Here is a 20,920-nt window from a genome sequence, read left to right as displayed (position 1 = left end):
TAAAATTTAAAAAATAAGAAGAAGAAGAAAATGACCCCTAGACCTGGCACCTCAATGACCCGTGAAGGTGAGCACCGGTTAAAGCCCATTTCAAGGTCTGCTGCCAGAGTACATGCATAGTGGGACTGCCTTGGGAACATCCACTTCTCCTGTCCTACTAGCTGGGTGGCAGATCACTTGGCTCGGTGCCCTACAAGGGGGACCTATCTTCAAGGTCTTCCCAGAACAGTCAATGTTGCTGTCGGCCTGGCTAACACCCCTCCAGGCATACAATGATCAGGAGTGTTGAAAAGCTGCGGTTTGAACAAAATCAAATTGTTGAAACTCTTTTTTTCTTTTTTGAGACTGAGTCTCACTCTGTCGCCCAGACTGGAGTGCAGTGGCACAATCTCGGCTCACTGCAACCTCCACCTCCCAGGTTCAAGCGATTCTCGTGCCTCAGCCTCCCCGAGTAGCTGGGATTACAGGTGCCCAACACCACACCGGCTAATTTTTGTAGTTTTGGTAGAGATGGGGTTTCACCATATTGGCCAGGCTGGTCTTGAACTCCTGACCTCAGGTGATCTGCCCGCCTCGGCCTCCCAAAGTGCTGGGATTATAGGTGTGAGCCACCATACCCAGCCTGCTGCAACTCTCAAAAGCAGAGAAGGGTTGGTGCATAAAGCATGTCTTCGATGGAGACAAGGTGCCTTTTGTCATGCTACCTTGCCTGCCACGCCATGCACATGGATTATCTTTTGGGTGGAAGCAGCTTTTCTCACAGCATGGTGGCCTAGGGTCCTCTTCAGCCTAAAGTTCCAGTTGTCCCCAGCCCCTGCTTCCCCTGCCTTGAGGGCTTCAGTTCACTCTTCCAATGCAGCAACTGCACAGAGGCAAGGAGGCCCCAAGAGGCTCAAATCCCTCCCCCAAGCCTGCCAAGGTCCCCCAGCCCTGGGGACAACCATGGGGCTCAGTGGCACAGAGCCCACCCACCTTCTGCCTTCGGTTCCATCCTCTCCCGGTGCAGCTCTTAACACAAAATGTGATGCCATGTCCCTGCCCAGGCTCCCTATTACCCGAGACAACAGCCAAGTGTCATCCTTACAGTCAAGCCCCGTCTACCTTGCAAGCCTCCCCTCTTAGGCACCTTGGTAAGTGCCTAAGGGGTGAAAAGAGGTTGAGGTGAGCCCCCAGCCTAGTGCCAGCTTCCAGGGATCAACCAACGTACCATCTCACACCAGGGCATCCAACAGCCTCCATCACTCCCTCTGGCCTGAAGACTTCAGCCTCTCCAGCCCACTCATGGCTGAAAAGCATGTCTGAGATTTTCCTCTTTCTTCCTGGCCCCCATTTCCACCTCCCACAAATGTGCATCACATCACACATCACCTATGTACACACCTCACACAGGCAACACTAACACAGTAACCACCACTGACTGACCTTAGCTGTCACCTGGCTTCACCCCCAGTCAACCAACTTATTTGACTTCTTTAGCTCTCAGTTTTCCCATCAGCAAAATGGGAACTTTTTCCTTTAGTTTTGCTTTGTTTCTTAAACAGCCACTGTGTGTTTAGCACTTCCTCTGTGCTAAGAATCTCTTGAGGGACATCTTCGTATGTAATGCCCAGAACAACCCTATGACTTGGTACGATTTTTTTTTTGAGACACAGTCTTACTCCGTTGCCCAGGCTGGAGTGCAATGGCATGATCTTGGCTCACTGCAATCTCTGCCACCCAGGTTCAAGTGATTCTCCCGCCTCAGTCTCTGAAGTAGCTGGGATTACAGGCGTCTGCCACCACGCCTGGTGAATTTTTGTAGTTTTTAGTAGAGACAGGGTTTCACCATCTTGGCCAGGCTGGTCTTGAACTCCTGACCTCATGATCCACCCACCTCGGCCTCCCAAAGTGCTGGGATTACAGGCGTGAGCCACCGCGCCCAACCTGGTATGATTATATCCCCATTTTACAGAGATGGAAACTGAGGCTCAGAGAGGTTACAACACTTGTTTTATGTCACAGAATTGGTGAGAAACCAAGATTCAAATCCAGCCCAGGCTCTCTCCTGCTTTGCCCTCACCTGCCACTGTTCTCCCTCCTCTTCCTCACCCACCTCCTTTCTACCTTTCCAAGATGACAACTGGTTCAGGCCACAGACCATAGTTTGGGGGCAAGGAGGTTGGAATATTGTCCACAAAAACGCTGGAGCCCTTAAGCCTTCTGCTCCCACTCAAGAGAGAGGGATGGGGCCCCACAGCCTCTCCCACCCAGGTCCCCATCCTCTGATCCTTGAGGCTTCATGTAACCCATGCTCCTGTCTCCAGGCAACCTGCCCAGAAAGGGAAGGTTTCCCTGGTCCCAGGAGGGGCAGCCCCCAGACTTTCAGCCATGTTCCACACCACGTGCCTCCTCCAGCAGCAGCAGCAGCATCGGGCCAGCCAAGGCTTTCAGATGTTCTCCAAACTCTGGATTCAAACTGGAGACCTTCACTCCTCTCCAGCGAGGGTTCCCAGTAAAGTCAACCACTCTCTCCACCGGAAAATGCAGCTCCCCTAACTCTTCCTGGACTCTGGCCCAAGGGGCACTCTCTGGATTACTGTCATTGAGAGTGAAGCTCACGTTGGCTCCCACTGGCTGGGCACCTACCCCCATGCCAGGGCCCATGTCCACTCCTCACACAACCTGAGCAGCCGAAACTATTATACTCTCCCTGTGTTCCAGGTGACAAAGGAAGACACAGAGAGGCCGTGAGACTGGCCCAAATTGAACAGAAACTGACAGAGCCACGATCTGAACCCAACTCTGGATCTGAAGCCCATGAGTTTCCCACGGATGGAAAGGGGAGGAGGAAGGCTGGGCCCACCCTGAATCTGAGTGTGGCTCCAATGGGTGCCCCCACCTCCTCAACCCCGGGCTTCTGGGCTCTTGCCTGTCACACTCTGCACACCAACTCAGCCAGGACAGACAGTGACACCGCAAGGGCCCTTCCCCAGCCCCCAGCCTGTCCATTAAGCTCCCAGGGCTATCAATGTATTGATTGGCAGGGCTGAGCCATCAGCAGGGGAGGGGGCACTGCAGGATAGGGGGTTGGGCCCGAGGGTTGGCTTCTCTCTCCCCATACATCAGCCTTCATGGTACAGATCGTCAATATGGGCCCCGCTGCTGCAGGCAGTCAACCCTGGAGCCATAAAGACGACCTGTTCTCTCCCTCCCTTTCCTCTTCCCACCGATCCCTGTTTCAATTCCAGCTCTCTAAAGCCCCTGGGTAGGGAGAGTAGCCATCCATGCCCATGAGATAACAAACAAGCCCTTTATTCCAGCATTCAAAACCCACCACAGTCTTTTCCATCACCCCCATTCCTGGGAATGGACGCGCCAGCTACCCCAGTCACGCAGAGGCTCACAGTGCCCTCTTCACCCGGTTTGCTCTCATTTGAAGATCTACATGAAGCATCGACCCAGGCCAGACCCTCTTGCCCCAGAGTCTGGTTCCAGGCCTGTCATCAGAGTCCCCGCTGCACCCTTGAGCTCTTGCTCTCCAGCACATACCCCCCGATCCCCGATCCTCTCAAGTCTCCAAGGGCTAGGATAGGTGCTGGCTCTTGCTGTGCCCCAGCCCCTGGCACAGATGAGTGGGTGGGGGGACTCAGTCCGGGTCCCCACCCGCAGAGAACCTCTCCCCCAAACCTCCACTCACTGACCCAACATTCCTCCAGCATGCCAGGTCTGTGCCAGGTGCCATGGTGCCTGTGGCAGGGGCCAGACCTCCCTTTGACTTCCAAGAACCCGTGGGCTGGTGGACAAGCCGGCCTTGAGACACCCCAGAGTTCAACGCAGATACACAGTTCACGTTACTCAACACTTATCATGAGCCAGGCGCTATGCCAAGTGCATCCCCCGGGCAGGGGGAACTCACCCTTCCAGCAAACCCGGGAGGGAGGTTCTGTCCTAATGCCTACTGGAATGATAAGTCACAGAGAGGCCAGTCAATCACTCAATCACACGGCCAACTGAAGCATGCTGGGCCTGGAACCCATCCATACCCGTGTGCCCCGCAGAGTGCCCTGGATCAAAGACAGTGGCCAGGTGCTATGCGATTCCAAGGCAGAAGGTGGGATGGGGACTGGGGGAAACAAGAGCTGCTGAAGTATGTGCCATCTCTTCATGGAAGAAGAGCCTTGGATACCTTCTTCATTCCCCTCAAAACCAGTCCAGGCCCAGGTATGCAGCAAAGCCTATGTATTCAAGCATCACAGCAAGTGTCCCGTCAATGTTTGTGGATTGTTGATGATGAGCAACACTATATTTAAGTGCCTACTACATGTCTGGTCATCAATTACTCCTACCAACAGGCCAGGGGAGTGGGATTAGCATCCTTAATTTGCCCATGGTGAGGAAGTGGAGACTCAGAGAGGTTAAGGGCCTTGCCCAAGGCCACACAGTCTTGAGTGGTAGAGTGGCAATTAAATCCAGACTAAGTCCAAAGCCTGTGCTCCCAACTCAGACTGGAGGAGGCCTGATGTCACTGATCCAAGAACATGTCCTTTCTAGCTTTCTCTAGCACCACATAGCATGTTACCTAACACAGACAATATCATTGATTGAACAATTACTTTTACTCAATTATTCATGGAGTGTTTTGCCATTGTGCTAGCTACTCTGTGTGCAATATCCCACTTAGTTCTCACAATAACCCTTAAGAAGTAGGTATTTCTCTTTTTTTTTTTTTTCAGATGGAGTTTCGCTCTTGGTGTCCAGGCTGGAGTGCAGTGGAGTGATCTCGGCTCACCGCAACCTCCACCTCCCGAGTTCAAGCGATTCTCCTGTCTCAGCCTCCTGAGTAGCTGGGATCACAGGCACCCATTAAGCCTCGTTAATTTTTGTTATTTTTAGTAGGCATGGGGTTTCACCATGTTGGCCAGGCTGGTCTCAAACTCCTGACCTCAAGTGATCCGCCCATCTTGGCCTCCCAAAGTGCTGGGATTATAGGCGTGAGCTACTGCACCCGGCCAGAAGTAGGTATTTCTCATGATCCCATTTTACAGATGGGGAAACTGAGGTGTAGAAAATTGAAGGTTAAGGAATATTTGCTGAACAGCTGCCAAGAAGCACAGCCAGGATTCAACCTAGGCTTCCCCTACACCAAAGCCTATGTATTCAAGCATCACAGAAGCCACTGACCTCACCTCACTGATACCCAGGTGTGTAAATCAAAGCTCAGAGAGAGAGGTCAGTGAGCCTAGGCCAGAGCCAGGCCTGGAACCCAGGTATTCAGGGATTCCACTCTGTAGCCCACATGGGGCTTGTCTTTGGCCCCATCCTTGGCACAACAGCATTTTGAATGGCCTGAGGCCTTTTGCCACTGAGATGTCAGAGCAAACACATTGCTAGCAAGCTGGACCAAAGCCCAAGGGGCCTACTGACCTGCTGGGGTTTCAGAACAAATCCCCATGCTCAGGCCCAAAGTGCTGACAGCAGGCCAAGCCCCTTCTTTTTTTTTTTTTTTTTTTTTTTTTTGAGATGGAGTCTCGCTCTGTCACTCAGGCTGGAGTACAGTGGCCGGATCTCAGCTCACTGCAAGCTCCGCCTCCTGGGTTCACGCCATTCTCCTGCCTCAGCCTCCCAGGTAGCTGGGACTACAGGCGCCCACCACCTAGCCCGGCTAGTTTTTTGCATTTTTTAGTAGAGACGGGGTTTCACTGTGTTAGCCAGGATGGTCTTGATCTCCTGACCTCGTGATCCGCCCGCCTCAGCCTCCCAAAGTGCTGGGATTACAGGCTTGAGCCACAGCGCCTGGCCGGCCCAAGCCCCTTCTAAGGCCAGCCCTCCCCTCCGTGCACTGCCATGGGGTCCTATGCATTAGAGAAGAGCTGACACAGCAAAAGCTAGGAGCATACAGAGGTTCCTCAGAGCAGCCCTCACCCACAGAAAGGAAAAATCAACACCTCCCCTCCCACAGTGTCGAGAAGACAGCAGCCCTGGGGAAGGACTCACTATACCTGCTGGGGGCGGGCAGGGGGCAAGGGAACCCTCCCAGAGTAAGAGGCATAGGAGCTTGGTCGGGACTACAAACAAGAGTTTGGATCATGCACTGTCCCTCCACAACTACCTGAGGCAGTAGGGACGGTTTCCTTGGTTGCTTTTTCCCATTGTACACATGCAGAAGCTGAGACCCAGGGAGGTTAAGTAATTTGCCCAAGGTCACATAGCAAAGAGAAGGCAGAGCCACACTCCAGAGCCCTCATACAAGTAAGCTTGAGTCCTAGAGTCAGGCAGACACAGAGCTGAATCCAGCTCTGCCTCTCTCTTGCTATGTGACCAATAGCAGGTTACTTTATGCCCCGGTGCCTCTCTTTTTCTTCCTCTGTAGAATTCCCTAGTTCCAGGCTGGTTGTGAGGCTTGACCTGGATAATGTGCAAAACCACATGGTGGGCTGGGCGCTGTGGCTCACGCCTGTAATCCCAGCACTTTGGGAGGCCGAGGCGAGAGGATCACGAGGTCAGGAGATCAAGACCATCCCGGCTAACACAGTGAAACCCTGTCTCTACTAAAAATACAAAAAATTAGCCGGGTGTGGTGGCAGGCGCCCGTAGTCCCAGCTACTCGGGAGGCTGAAGCAGGAGAATGACGTGAACCTAGGAGGCAGAGCTTGCAGTGAGCCGAGATCGCGCCACTGCACTCCAGCCTGGGCGACAGGGTGAGACTCCGTCTCAAAAAACAAAACAAAACAAAACAAAAAAGCACACGGCAGCCAGGCGCAGTGGCTGATGCCTATAATCCCAGCACTTTGGGAGGCCGAGGGAGGTGGATCACCTGAGGTCAAGAGTTCAAGACCCGCCTGGCCAACATGGTTAAACTCCATCTCTACCAAAAACACAAAAATTACCCAGACGTGGTGGCATGCAGGCTGAGGCAGAAGGATTGCTTGAACCTGGGAGGCAGAGGTTGCAGTGAGCTGAGATCACACCATTGCACTCCAGCCTGGGCAACAGAGCAAGACTCCATCTCAACAACAGTAACAAAAAAATCACTTGGTATGTGGTGAGCGCACTATACCTGGTGGCCACTATGAATATTGTTGTTGTTTTTGGTGGCTTGATGTGCCTGCACCCCAATTTTCCACACCCACAAGTCTCCTGCTAGAGGACTAGGTCAGAACCAAAAGGCCCTGCAGAAAATGGAAATCTCTTCCTGATCCCCCTCTAGTCTCCCTTTGGGGGTCCAGTGTGTCCTTGGAGCTGCCCAGGGCAGGGTAGAGGCTGCATCTGTGACCCTGATGGGTTGCCCCAAGCCTGCTGACACTGGCCGTGCCAATCACAAGAAATTCTAAAAATCCACCTCCTTATCTCAGAGCGGGTGACACTTCCGAGCTTCAGGAATGCTGGTGGGGAGTCCCGCCCCCTCCCCCTCTCCCTCCTCCTCTGCTGGGGAAAGGCTGGAAGAGGACTGCTGAATTCTCCAGGCCCCAGCCCCCAAGTATCCCCCTCTAACTCTGGGACCCTCTCAGATCAACACATTCCAGGAGGATCAGGACCTGCAGACTCCAAGTCAGACACCCTCAAGCCTAGAGACGCCTACCTGGGCTCTCAACATCCCCCCCTACACCAGAATCCAAAGAGAATCTCACTACAGATCCCTAGCATGTCCCTAAGGACTCCATGGGCACACCAATATTATTTCTGAATAATTTCAGGATTCCTTGAGAAGAAGGTCCATCTGCTATGGCAGAAAGAATACAAGATCTTGAATCCAGCATGTTGGGTCTTAGCTATGACCCTGAACAAATCCCTTCCTCATTCTGTGCCTTGGTTTCTCGAACTGTGAAAAAGAATTGTTACCCTCTCTTACCTTGCCCTCCCTGTAGAATGGGTGAAAGAACCGAACCAGCTTCCCAATGTAAGGGACATTTTAGAATTTCTACAAGCACCTTCTTTTTCCTTCATGCAAATCACTGCTCCTCGGACTCAGTTTCTTCCCCTGCTAAACGGAAGGAAGATGTATGTACCTGCCTCACTCCACTTCACAGTGCTGGGAGAGGAGGGAGCAGAACAGACAAGATTCTGTTCATCTGGCATGTTCTCCCTTTAAACTGGGAGCTCTTAGAGGCCAGGGACTGACCGGACCTTATTCCCAAGGCAGCAAGAAGCAGGCTCCCAGCAAGCATGTGCTGAATGAATACCTGACTGTGGCTGGATGGATGATGTTGCTTTAAGAAATTAAAAGGCCAAGGCCGGGCGTGGTGGCTCAAGCCTGTAATCCCAGCACTTTGGGAGGCCGAGACGGGCGGATCACGAGGTCAGGAGATCGAGACCATCCCGGCTAACACGGTGAAACCCCGTCTCTACTAAAAATACAAAAACTAGCCGGGCGAGGTGGCCGACGCCTGTAGTCCCAGCTACTCGGGAGGCTGAGGCAGGAGAATGGCGTAAACCCGGGAGCTTGCAGTGAGCTGAGATCTGGCCACTGCACTCCAGTCCGGGCGACAGAGCGAGACTCTGCCTCAAAAAAAAAAAAGAAATTAAAAGGCCAGGTGGGTGGCTTACACCTGTAATCTCAGCACTTTGGGAGGCCAAGGCAGGCAGATCACCTGAGGTCAGGAGTTTGAGACCAGCCTGGCCAACGTGGTGAAACCCTGTCTCTACTAAAAATACAAAAATTCGCCCAGCATGGTGATGTGTACCTATAATCCCAGCTACTTGGGAGGCTGAGGAGAGTCACTTGAACCCAGAAGACAGAGGTTGCGGTAAGCTGAGATCACGCCACCGCACTTCAGCCTGGGTGACAGAGCTCAAAAAAAAAAAAAAAAAAAGTGCCATCCACTAACAGAGCATCGCATCCTCTTTTTGTCCCAAAGGACACTGTCTCCAGCTTCCCCATCCTAGCCAGCTTAAAGAAAGGGTCTAAACCTCACTGAGGAGGCTGGGTGTGGGGGTGGTCACGCCGAGAGGGGGCATGGAAGGAAACTTCCAAACTTGAACACTTCTTGTGGTGAGAGAGGAAGTGGCGCTGCAGGAGGGACAAGGGGCTAAGGGGCTGGCAGGAGGGACAAGAGGCCAGGGGATGCCCCCCCGCACCCCGCCCGGCCTGGCCTGCGTCATGCCTGGTCTGTCTGGGGAAGGCCAGGACCTAGCCGAGCCTAGCGGCAGGAACAATGTCAGGCAGGTGCCGGCCGAGCTGCGGGAAAGGCCCAGCCCGGTGTCATTGTCAGAGCTCAGCCAAGTGCAGAAAAGCAATTTACTGGTCACGCCGCTTGCTCCCCACGGAAATTTTTAAAATTCTTCCAATTTGAGCTATCTACGGTGTCCTGAGTCGTGTGGAGAAGGGATGAAGGGATTTTATTAAATTCCCAGCTTCCTACTTCCTAGGGTGGCCAGCGGGTGAGGGCGGGGCTCACCACTTTGGGGGTGGGCAGGACGGTGTCTGGCATTGAATGTGCTCATGGAAACGTAGCTGGGGGCAGGGACCCATCCTGAGCTTGGTAGCGATGGACAGGAGGAAAGGAGGGGCCCAGAAACTCCACTGCTGAGACTGGACCAGTCCTGGAAAACACTGAGGTGGGGGAGGGAAGGGTGTAGGCACATCTATTTCCCAGCAGCCACAGTGTGCCTTCCTGGGTGGATGAGAACTGGCAAAACTTCCCCATCCCCTATCATGTACCAGTTTAACTCCATGACCAACCATTTCACAAATGATGCAGCGAAGACTCTGGGGACCCAGAGAGGGAAAGATGGAGCTGGAGCTGGGGTTCAGGCCTAGGCCACTGGATTGCAAAGCCCTGAGCCCTTCCCTCCATGCAGAGAGGCTTCCCTGGGCCCTGCTCACCCTAAAGGAGCTTCAACTGCTACCTGCTAAGTGCAGCCTACCCAAACCTCAGCAGGGAGCAGGCCTCAGATTCCTAGCAGTTAACATCATGTGGCTCCCACCCCTCATTTCAACCATTAAGGCCACCTGACTTTTGTTCCTATAGTGTAAATGGGGACATAAGCCTGACAACCTTGCCCATAACTCCCAGGATAACATTTCTTTATCTTTAGGGGTCATAGATGTTTTGAAACTCTGTGGGGAGCAGACAACCCTCTTCCAGACACAGCACATTTGAGCACCATTTTTGCGCAATGTTTCAGGGGCCTCCCCCTCCCACAATCCCATCCTTTGACACTCCAAGGGTACATGGACCATGGGTTAAAAACATCAGTCCTATGGCACTTTGGATGCAGAAAGCCCGGTGGGGACAAAGGGGTGAAGGAAGGAGGAAGGTGGAGGGGGTGGGGAGAGGAGGTTCCCTCACCTGCTCTAAGGCTGCCTCTTGACCTAACCAGGGCAGACCACCCAGCTCTTTCCCAAGATGCTGGCTCTAGCTCTGGCCAGGAGGTGGAGGTGGGATGCAGAGTCCACACTCCCTCCCTCCAGCTCCCCTGAAGAACACAAAGACCACACAGCAGCCCCTCCTGGGCCCCACTTCAAGAAGAACCAAGAGCAGCAGGCATCCAGAGGCTTGAGCCACACGTCTGCAGGCCTCCCTGCTACTCCATGCCCATTTCATCACTCCTGCCCCCAGGCTCAGAACTCTGGAAAAGAGCTCTTGCCCAGGTCAGACAAGCAGACCCCCTGGAGTGACCCCGGGGCCTACCCTCTGCTTGGGGACTCAGCTGCAGACCAGGCAGGCCATGCCTGGCACTGGCCTCCCTCTTTGACACCAGCCGTTCCCCACCCCCGCCCCCATCACCACACAGGGTCACATCTGCTTTGGCAAACAGCCAGTCTTAAGTTACTGACTCCAGTTATATTGATTCAAGGAGTCACTGGGGACCCCAGCCTGGCCAACAGGAGGAAAGAACCCATCAGTCCGTCCACCCTTCCATCCCCAAGCCCTACTGGATGCCCCCAGCTCAGTGCCTATCAGAAGGGTAACAACCCTCTCCTGGGTGTGGAGGGAAGATAACAGGCCCACCATCGCCAAACACTGCGAGAGGCTGCTGAGTCGCAGCAGTGCTCAAGGCACACAACACTCCTTGAGCCAGAAAACCGAGAGAACCATCAATTTCCTGTGCTTAAGGCTTGCTCTGGGGATCTCCTGAATCCAGAAGGCTGAGGTCTAAGAATCTTCTCTAATCCCGGAAAGCCACCTGCCTTCCACCGAGGGGGAAGGGTCAGACAACCTTCTTTTGGCCTGTGTCCAGATCCTCCTGGCCTGGCCCCTTGCAGCACTAGGTGGGTGGGAGCTTGGGGAGCTGACGCTTCCTATTCTCTTTGCCCGCCGCCCCCCCACCCCCAACATACAGAGGCAGCCCTGGTCTGGTTCTAATCGGGGCTGAAGTCGGCTCCCTTTTTCGCTCTTCTCTCTCCCTCCCCCCAACCCTTTTTCCTTCATTTCTACGGCTTTGGAAGCCAGAGCGTTCCAACTGTCTGTGTGCCAAGACCTTCCCGAGTCTGAAAGCTGCTGAAGTAACAGATCAGATTTTAGCAAGTGCTTTCCAGGCTGAGCGCCAAGCCCTCTTCTGATTCACGGAGAGCGAGCGAACAGGGAGCAGGCGGGGAACCAACGAGGGCTGCACCACCTTAGGCGAGGGAGTGCGGAGCGTGGCCCGTCCGGGAGCGGCCTCGCGGGCAACGGCCACTCGGTCTAGGCGCCCTCGAGGTTCCCCTTGTCCCGGGCGTGTGTGTCTGTATGTGTGTCTCAGTGTTGCAAGCGCCTTCAAAACCAGAGTAATTTACAACTGAAGCTTTCTCCCTGGACTCGAAATCCACTCGGCTGAAAGCCTTTTTGTTTGGAAGCGGTGATGTTAAGGGAAGGTTGGCAGAGAAAATCCCTAGGTCCTACCCCTCGCTTACTGAGGGCAGGGGTCTTAGAGCCGGGTATATTGCTGCGGCTGAGCCCGCCGGCTCTGCGAGATCTCCTTCCAGCCGAGGCCGACAGGGGCCGCGACAGCCAGCGCCGCCTCGGGCCCCACGGCAGAGCCCCTTGCCCTTGGCCGGTCCCCCGCCGGTGCAGGGCGCGCGCGGAGCCGCCCTTCCGCGCCCTGGGAACAGGTGCACTGGGCTCGGCGCCCAGGAGGGGTGGGGCACAGGGAGGGGGCGCGGCCGGGGAAGGGGGGTCGGCGTGTACCGCGAGGCAGGGGCGGGAGGAGGTCAGAGTCAGGAGCCCACGTACCTGTACCTGGAAGCACAGCAGCAGGAAGTGTAAACACCTGCGGGAAACAGATGGAGAAGCGGTCAGTGGGACCTGAGGAGGGGGGCGCACGGACAGACAGACACGCAGTCCAACAGTCAAGCAAACGGACGGGCGGGTAGACAGAGGCACAGGGCACAGGCACACGGACAGACGGCCAGGCAGGGTGGGCAGCCCTGCGCGCGGGCGCTTACAGGCAAGTGCAGGCGGAGGGCGCTGAATACATCGCTGAGCGGGAGGGAGGCGGCGGCTCCTAGCCCAGCCTGCACATGTCCGCTCCGCGCGGCCGGGACCGGGCGCCTCCGCCGCCGCCGCCGCCGCCGCCGCCGCTGCTGCTGCTCCCTCCTCGCCGGCTGCTGCTGCTGCAGACTCTGCTGCTCCGGGGCGCTCCGCGGCGCGCCCTGCGGCATCAGCGCCCCGCGCGGCTCCTCCCGAGCGCTGCGCCCTCCGGGCTGGCGCAGGGGCTGCGGGGCGGCAGCCGCTGTGCAGGAGGCGCCTGGCCGGTGCGGGGAAGCTTGCTCACTGCTGGCCCGCCGGCCGTCCGTGGGAGGCTGGCTTCCCGGCTCAGTTCGGGGACAGCATGCGCGGCGGGGCTGGAAGCCGGGTTGCACTCTCCGGCCCGGGCGCGGAGCTGCGTGAGGCCAGGGGTCAGCGCTCCGGAGTCGGGGCGCGCGGCTGCAGCACGAAAGCGTCACGGCCGCTCCGTCTGGGCGCCCGCCGGCTCATGTCTCCTCCTCCGCGTCTCTCCGGCCGTGCGCATCGCCGCCTCCCACCACTGGCGGCGGCCGGGGCGTTTTCTACGCGCGGGCGGCGAGGGGGCGGGGGGCCGGGGGCGGGCCCGGGCCAGAGCCGGCACAATGAGGATGCGGGGCCTGGGGGCTCCCCCCTCGGGGCGCGGCCGGACGGGCGCTCAGCTCGCCTGGGTGCGCCCAGCCCACATCAAAGGCGGCCCTGCCTGCTCGCCTGCCTGCCGCGGCCTCTCGCTGCCTCCTCCTCCTTCTCCTGGCGGCTCGGGGTTGGAGGGGAGGCGCTCAGACTCTCTGCGACGGAACCGGCAGCTCCGAAGGGGCAGGACCCACGAAACTGAAGCTGGTGAGCACTGGAAGCCGTCGGAGCTCTGCGCCCGAACGCAGTGACCCGCTCCTCCGCGCAAACGTTGCCCAAATTGGGCAGGCGATGCTCCCCAAGAAAGCAGTTAGGTACGGAGCGTCCTCACCTGCCCATATTCGCTAGTCGCACTCACCGTAGCGCTCGAGTGGGGAGCCGAGAGGGGGCGGGTCAGACCCAGCCCCCGGGCGGCTCCACTGAATGGGGGTCGCTTTTACCCGCTCTGTGATCGTGGAGTTTCCCAGCCACCCTCTTGACTGGCTACACACTTAAGTGAGCCCCCTTTCTCTTCTTACGTCCCTGCCGCTGCGAAGGGGGCTCCGGGGCGTCTCTCCTTCCCACCCCTTGCCGCCTCCGGGGCTCTGGGGTCGGTTCACGGGATCCCAGCTGGGCTCTCCCGTAGGCGAGCCAGCTTTGGAAACACACGGCTACCACCAAGCGGCCCCGAGACGTCACTGCAACCCCAGCACGTACGGCTGCACGCCGGGGAGTAGCCAGCAGGACTCTGGTCAGCGACCACGCTGAGGCCCTCTTCCGGCCTCCTCCCAAAACCAGGCTGAGACTTGCCTCCGTTTGCATACTATGCAGCTTCGTTCCTTTAACCAGGGTCCCATTCAGGACACTGGTTCTTACCGCCTCCGCCCCTTCCAGAGGCATAAGTCCTGTCCTTCCCACCAACCCCAAAACGTAGATGTTCTTGTCACGCACCTGCCTCACTGTCTAGAGCCGGTGTCAGCCAAGCTCTGCTTAGGCCTGATGCTAAGGAAAATAAGTCAGTGAGAAAGACATTGGAGTACAGCCTCAACCAAAACTCAGGAATCTGGACTGTTTGGTTAAAGCCTCCTTGCGTTGGCAATGGTTGATGGTCCACTAGAGCATAAACTGAGGTAGGACTGTCGAACGGTGCTATTTCCTGAAGCCATGAATATAAAACATTGGTAATTGTTCCAAATATCAGGCCTCCTTGCAAGCTATTTTAAGTTCCCTTTCAAAGCTGAGGCTATTTTAAACAGCCTCTGTTTCAAGTGCAGAAAACCTTTTCAAAACCAGGTGCTGAGTGATGGCGAAAATTCCTGCATGAAGCTTTTGAGCTGAATTTACTTAGACATTCTGATTGCCAGAGCTGGACTTGCAGAGTTACTCGTAACTTCCCAAGTTTTGGAGAAAATGAACCGATCCCAAGATAGGATGCAACGACGAACCATAAATAGAAATGACAGGAATTCTCCCACCGATGACCTGAGTCATTGCCGCCATCTTTGATCTTGCTTTATAGGAAGATTGACAAACCCAGTCAAGAGGGGTTTTTGGCTTACCATCTGCTAGTTTGAAGTATCTCCTGGCTAAGAATCATGCTTCAAATTTTCTGTACTGTTACTATTTTTTATTACTTGTGAATGGAATAGGTATATAATTATTTATACCCTATCTAAAATGCTTGCAGTATTTTTCAATGCTCAAAGTATATTTGCCAATCTCACCTATCAAACAAATCAGACGGACCAAAAAGTCCAGCCAAGAGAACACTTCTGAGTAAGAGCATAAACTCAGGAGTCAGAGGTAGTGCATTTGAATACTGTCACCAACATTTACTTAGAAATTCCAGCAAGCAATGGTTTGAGACTCTGCTTCCTCCTCTACAAAATATGGCTAAAAACAGTAACGACTCTCACAGAGTTGTGAGTACTCAGTGAGTGTCTGGCACACAATGAAAACTCCAAACATTTTAGCTGTTAACTAATAATCCTAATTATGGTTTTCAGGTTATTTTCACATTTCTTTCTGAACAATTTTATGAAGTAGGGAGGCAAGATCACTTCCAATTTACAGTTGAAGAGGCATCTAGTCAGAATGTCTTTTGACTCCAAATCAATTTCATACTACACTTTCTTTTCCCCACCACTCACACCCTCACGTCTGGTTTCATGTACCTATTTACCAATATGACCTATTTACCATATGCCTGAATCTTAAATGGGTTCTACCTGGATTTAGCATGTTCATACAACACTTAATGTATACCACTATTTTAGTAGTCACTTCTTACTAGTTCAATCACAATTTATTGAGATCCTACAGTGTCGGGCCCTCACTGAAAGACGGGCAAGGTCCCTGCACTAAAAAAGTACTTCGTCTCCACTAGGGAAGATGAGCAACAAGCAAATACACCAAGAGATAAATGCTGGCTTGTTACCAGTGCTTTGAGAGAAACCAGTGGGATGAGATGAACAGTACAGGAGATAGAGAAGCCAGAAGACCTCTTGGTAACATTTAGGCCCAGACCCGAAGACAGGAGATAGCCATGCAAAGGAATATTCCAGGTAAAAAATGCAAAGTGCCTCCAGTGGAAAAAGGCTAGGCGACTGGCAGGGTTAGCCAGGGAGAGTATGGCAAGAGGTAAGGGTGAAAATAGGCAATGTTCTTGACCGGGCCTTCACAGGAAATGAAGTAGCCATCAATGGCTTAAGGGTACCAGTTTTGCAATGCATCGGTTTTAAGTGTACGGTTCAGTTCTGACAAATACATCTAGGTACAAACACTACCTCTTCTCAGGCAATCTTCCAGCCCCCAATTACTGGTCCCAAGCAATCATTTATCTGGCACTGGTTTATTTTCAATTTCACATAAACAGAACCACCTAGTATGTGCTTGTGTCTGGCTGAGCATGTTTGAGATTGGTCCGTTGTTGCACTTTGCAGTAGTCAATTCTTTTTCATCGTGGGATAGTATTTCATAGTATAGATATGCCACAATTTGTCAGTTAAGGGCTTTGAAACTGAGTCAAAAATCAGTTTGTTAAAAAAGCTTTACCCTGGCTAAGAATGAAGTGGAATGCTGTTACACCATTCCACTTCATTCTTAGTAGCTGGAGTAAGCAGGACACTAAGAAAGCTAGCTATTACCAGTCCAGGTAAGGGTACTGTAGCTTGGGCTACGCAGCCATGTGCTATTTTGGGGTCGGAATCAGACACACCTGCATTAAATTCACAGCTCTAAGTTAGTAAACTCAGGCAATTTTCTAAGGGAAGTTAAGAACGTATGTTGACTGGTAACACAATGAAATGAAAGCGCTGCAGAGCATCTCGATGCCTTGCCTACTGACTAACCCTAAGCACCTAGAACTTTTGTCTAAGATAATGTATTTAAATCCCTTTGTTCAAGTATGCAAGTAAACTGAGCACTGCAATCTTTCCACTTGTTTTCAACTTCTCCCCAGTCTTGACGGAGAAGACACCTAAGATTCAGGGAATCTGTGGAGTACAAATATTGTGGAGACAGAGATGGAAAACATCTAGCCTAAGAACACAGGACAGGCCGGGCATGGTGGCTCACGTCTATAATCCCAGCACTTGGGAGGCTGAGGTGGGCGGATCATGAGGTCAGGAGTTCGAGAGGAGCCTAACCAACACAATGAAACCGTGTCTCTACTAAAAATACAAAAATTAGTCGGGCATGGTGGCACAAGCCTATAATCCCAGCTACTCAGGAGGCTGAGGCAGGAGAATCGCCTGAACCCGGGAGGCGGGGGTTGCACTGAGCTGAGATCCGGCCACTGCACTCCAGCCTGGGGGACAGAGCGAGACTCCGTCTCAAAAAAAAAAAAAAAAGGACAAGCAGTCTCAAGCAGCACTGTCTTCAGTAGTATAGTAGTATCAGGTAAACAGCAAAGTAGACCCTTAGCACAAATAGGCTGTAAAGAAGCCAGCTCCTAGAACGCGCACAGCATTTAAATCTTGGGACCTCTACTGCCAAGTCCACGAGTCAGGGAGCAACTGGCTTTTCATTAAGGAACTGGCTAGAAAGTAGCCTCACTTTCTTAAACTTTAACCCTGTATTTCCGGAGTCCAGGCCACCTTTATAATAGGCTCAGTATAAACTTGTAACCCTCAACTTTTTTTTCTTGGACAATTTCCAAGAAAAGACTCACACCCTATACAATGCTCATCTCTCCTTGCTCATTAAGCTAGTACTATCAAGAGCTACATAGCGGGTCGTGGTGGCTCATGCCTGTAATCCCAGACCTTTGGGAAGCTGAGGCGAATGGATCACTTAACATCAGGAGTTTGAGACCAGTCTGGCCAATATGGTGAAACCATCTCTATACAAAATACAAAATTTAGCCGAGTGTGGTGGCGTGCGCCTGTAGTCCCAGCTACTCGGGAGGCTGAGGTGAGAGAATCACTGGAACCCGGGAGGCGGAGGCTGCAGTGAGCCAAGATCACACCACTGCACTCCAGCCTGGGCAAGAGACTGAGACTCTGTCAAAAAAAAAAAGAAAGAAAAAACGAATTTATCTGTTAAGAAAAAAAGAAAAAAAGCTGGCTGGGCGCCGTGGCTCACACCTGTAATCCCAGAATTTTGGGAGGCCAAGGCGGGCAGATCACCTGAGGTCAGGAGTTCGAGACCAGCCTGGCCAACATGGTGAGATGCCATCTCTATTAAAAATATAAAAATTAGCCAGGCATGGTGGCATGTTGCCTGTAATTCCAGCTACTTGGGAGGCTGAGGCAGAAGGTTACTCACTGTAACCTGAGAGGCAGAGGTTACAGAGACAAAACTGCACCACTGCACTCCAGCCTGGGCAACAGAGCGAGACTCTCTCTCAAAAAACAGAACAAAAATAAAAGCTACTTAACGATGGTTTGGTTAACAACAGACCACCTGTATGGTGGGCCCAGACTAAAAGGGAGCTGACCATTGTAGCAGATGCATTACTCATGTTCATGATGCTGGTGCAAAGAAACCTGTACATGCAATTATGTACAGCACATACTTGATACTATGAAAATGTTACTGATTTACATATTTATTGCATTTTATCAGTGTTATCCTTTACAAAAAAAAAAAAAAAAGTATTCCAGATGTTAATGTTATAGATGACAGCATTGTCTTATTGCCCCTGAAGACCTTCCAGTGGGACAACATATGGTGGATGAGTGACTTGTTGATGATCCTGACCCTATGGTAGGCCTAGGCTAATAACCCTACAGTAAGCCTACACCTAGTTAACAAAAAAGTTGAAAAAAACTTAATAGAAACGTACAGAAGAACGTATTTTTGAGGCCGGGCACAGTGGCTCACGCCTGTAATCCCAGCACTACCCAGTGGGTAGATCACATGAGGTTAGGAGTTCGAGACCAGCCTGGCCAACATGGTGAAACCCTTACAAAAATACCAAAAAAAAAAAAAAAAAAAATTAGCCAGCCATGATGGCGGGTGCCTATAATCCCAGCTACTTGGGAGGCTGAGGCGGGAGAACTGCTTGAACCCAGGAGGCGGAGGTTGCGGTGAGCCAAGATCACACCATTGCACTCCAGCCTGGGCAACAGACTCTGTCTCAAAACATAAATGTATTTTTGTAGTTTTTTAAGTATTATGAGTGAAAGTTTTTAAAGTTTATGAAGTTCAGTAAGCTAAGATCAATGAAGAAAAACATTTTTATATTTAACGTTTAAGTATACCGTGTTTATAGTTTAGTAATGTCCTAGGCTTTTCATTCTCACTCAGCAACTTCCATATACCGTGTTTATAGTTTACAGTAGTGTAATGTCCTAGGCTTTTCATTCTCACTCAGCAACTTCCACTTCTGCAAGCTGTATTCATTCCAGTGCCCTATATAGGTATGCCATTTTATCTTTATTTTTACCATACCTCTGTTTAGAGACACAAATACTATTGAGATACAAGTGCCTGTAGTATTCAGTTCACCTATACTGTACAGGTTTGTAGCCTTGGAGGCATGGGTTGTACCTTACAGCTTAGGTGTATGGTAGGCTATACCACCTAAATTCACGGAAGTACACTCTGATGTTCACATGACAAAATCACCTAATGGTGCGTTTCTCAGCACGTATCCCCATCATTAAGTGACCCATGACTACATATTAAGTCAAATCCATGTATTTTCCTCATTGATACACCACTATAAACCTATTATTCTGTATTTGCGTGTTTTTAAGCTCATCTGCTTTCCCTGCATGGCCTTACTTTTTACTACTGTAACCTATTCTACCTGTTCTCTGAGACTGAATGTAGTTACATTGACTGTTGACTTACGAAAAGCTTGTCAGCCAACCTGTGCACGGATGCCCTCCTCAGCACTTAAAATTGTTCATTCCCTTGTTTTTCCAAAGGGTCTGGTCTGATCTAATCAATCGACTACCCTAGAACCCAGTATTAACAAGCAATGTTCCCACCCAGACAGTGGTCTACAAATACCATTATTTCTAAGGGAGGCAGGGTTCTTTGGGGGAAATGGCCACTCCAGGTCTGAGGAAGAGAATGAGCAAGATGAAACACCCTGTCACAGAAGAAATCAAAGAGTGATCAGATTACTGAGATCTACTATGACAGGAGCAAGCTTGAAGGGGACTCCCTTGATCAGCATCAAAAAAATACAGTGGGTTGAGATATATACAAATAAATAAAAACCTGAATTAAGGTTAAACTCATTCACTGATTCTTTTTCACAAGCTGCTAGGTATCAATCCAGCATTCTAAAAATTGGCAAAAAAGAAAAAAATCACATTAAAATGATTTCCAGCACAGAATGAAAGCCTGTCTGGGTACACTGGCTCACGCTCGATGCCAGCACTTTGCAAGGCCGAGGCAGGCAGATCACTTGAGTTCGAGACCAGACTGGCCAACATGGTGAAACCCTATCTCTACTAAAATTATATATATATATATATATTAGTGTATCTATATACTATATATTTATATTTTAGTATTTTATATACTATATATATTTACATATTTGTTTTTATGTGTATATACAAACTTAGCCAGGTGTGGTAGCACACACTTGTAATCCCAACTATTCGGGAGGCTGAGATGGGAGACTGCAGTGAGCTAGATTGCACCACTGCACTCCAGCCTAGGGGACAGAACGAGAACAGGTCTCAAAACAAGAAAGGAAAAAAATTCAAGACCACTTCAAAATGTTGGAATAAATAAAATGTTGAGTAATGTTTTTTAGATTTCAGATACACACCCAAAGCAGCAAGCAGTTGGTATATTAAAATCAACACAAAAATTTGAAAGACAAAATAAAAGTCTCTTTCGCGAGTTTAAACAAAAAGGAATGAGAAAAACCATCCAAGACAATCAAACAAGTCTAAGAATGGATAGAAGTGGGAGATGAAAATCTCCCAAGGAAAACGGCACAGAACTGGAGAACATTCCCTCATCTGCTCAAACTACTGGAGTATACACCACAGCAAAACAATAGAAATCAAATCAGTATATCCAACTCAGATCATGTGTAATCAGCTTAAGGCAGAACATATAAAGGTGCTAATTAGTCCCCGAATATCCTCATATCTACGTGATAATTTTTCTCCTATACATCTGTAAGAAGTACTATTAGGCAACTTCAGCAAATAGTCACTGAAATAACTGCTTTCAGACAAGGAATCCAGGTTGAGGTCAGGTGCGGTTGCTCACACCTATAATCCTAGCACTTTAGGAAGCTGAGATGGGCAGATCACTTGAAGGTCAGGAGTTCAAGACCAGCCTGGCCAACATGGTGAAACCCTATCTCTACTAAAAATACAAAAATTAGCTGGGCTGGTGGTTCACACCTGTAATCCCAGCTACCTGGGAGGCTGAGGCAGGAGACTTGCTTGAACCCAAGAAGCAGAAGCTGCAGTGAGCTGAGACTG

General features: G+C 51.5%; 1 protein-coding gene across 1 annotated transcript in view; it reads right to left on the bottom strand.

Moving 5' to 3' along the window:
• Window positions 1-12,934, bottom strand: part of FGF18 (fibroblast growth factor 18) — a 38,176-nt gene extending 25,242 nt beyond the window's left edge. Inside the window, exons 1-2 of the mRNA XM_033180286.1 lie at window positions 12,344-12,934; window positions 12,132-12,168 (exon numbers count right to left, since the gene is read on the bottom strand). Of these exons, the coding sequence (XP_033036177.1) occupies window positions 12,132-12,168; window positions 12,344-12,375 (69 nt within the window). The 5' untranslated portion in view covers window positions 12,376-12,934. The remainder of the gene's footprint in view (window positions 1-12,131; window positions 12,169-12,343) is intronic.
• Window positions 12,935-20,920: the final 7,986 nt, after the last annotated feature.

The sequence above is a fragment of the Trachypithecus francoisi genome, unplaced genomic scaffold (genome assembly GCF_009764315.1).
Source record: "Trachypithecus francoisi isolate TF-2019V2 unplaced genomic scaffold, Tfra_2.0 Lachesis_group2, whole genome shotgun sequence".
Taxonomy (NCBI): domain Eukaryota; kingdom Metazoa; phylum Chordata; class Mammalia; order Primates; family Cercopithecidae; genus Trachypithecus; species Trachypithecus francoisi.
This window is presented reverse-complemented; position numbering and strand designations above follow the sequence as displayed.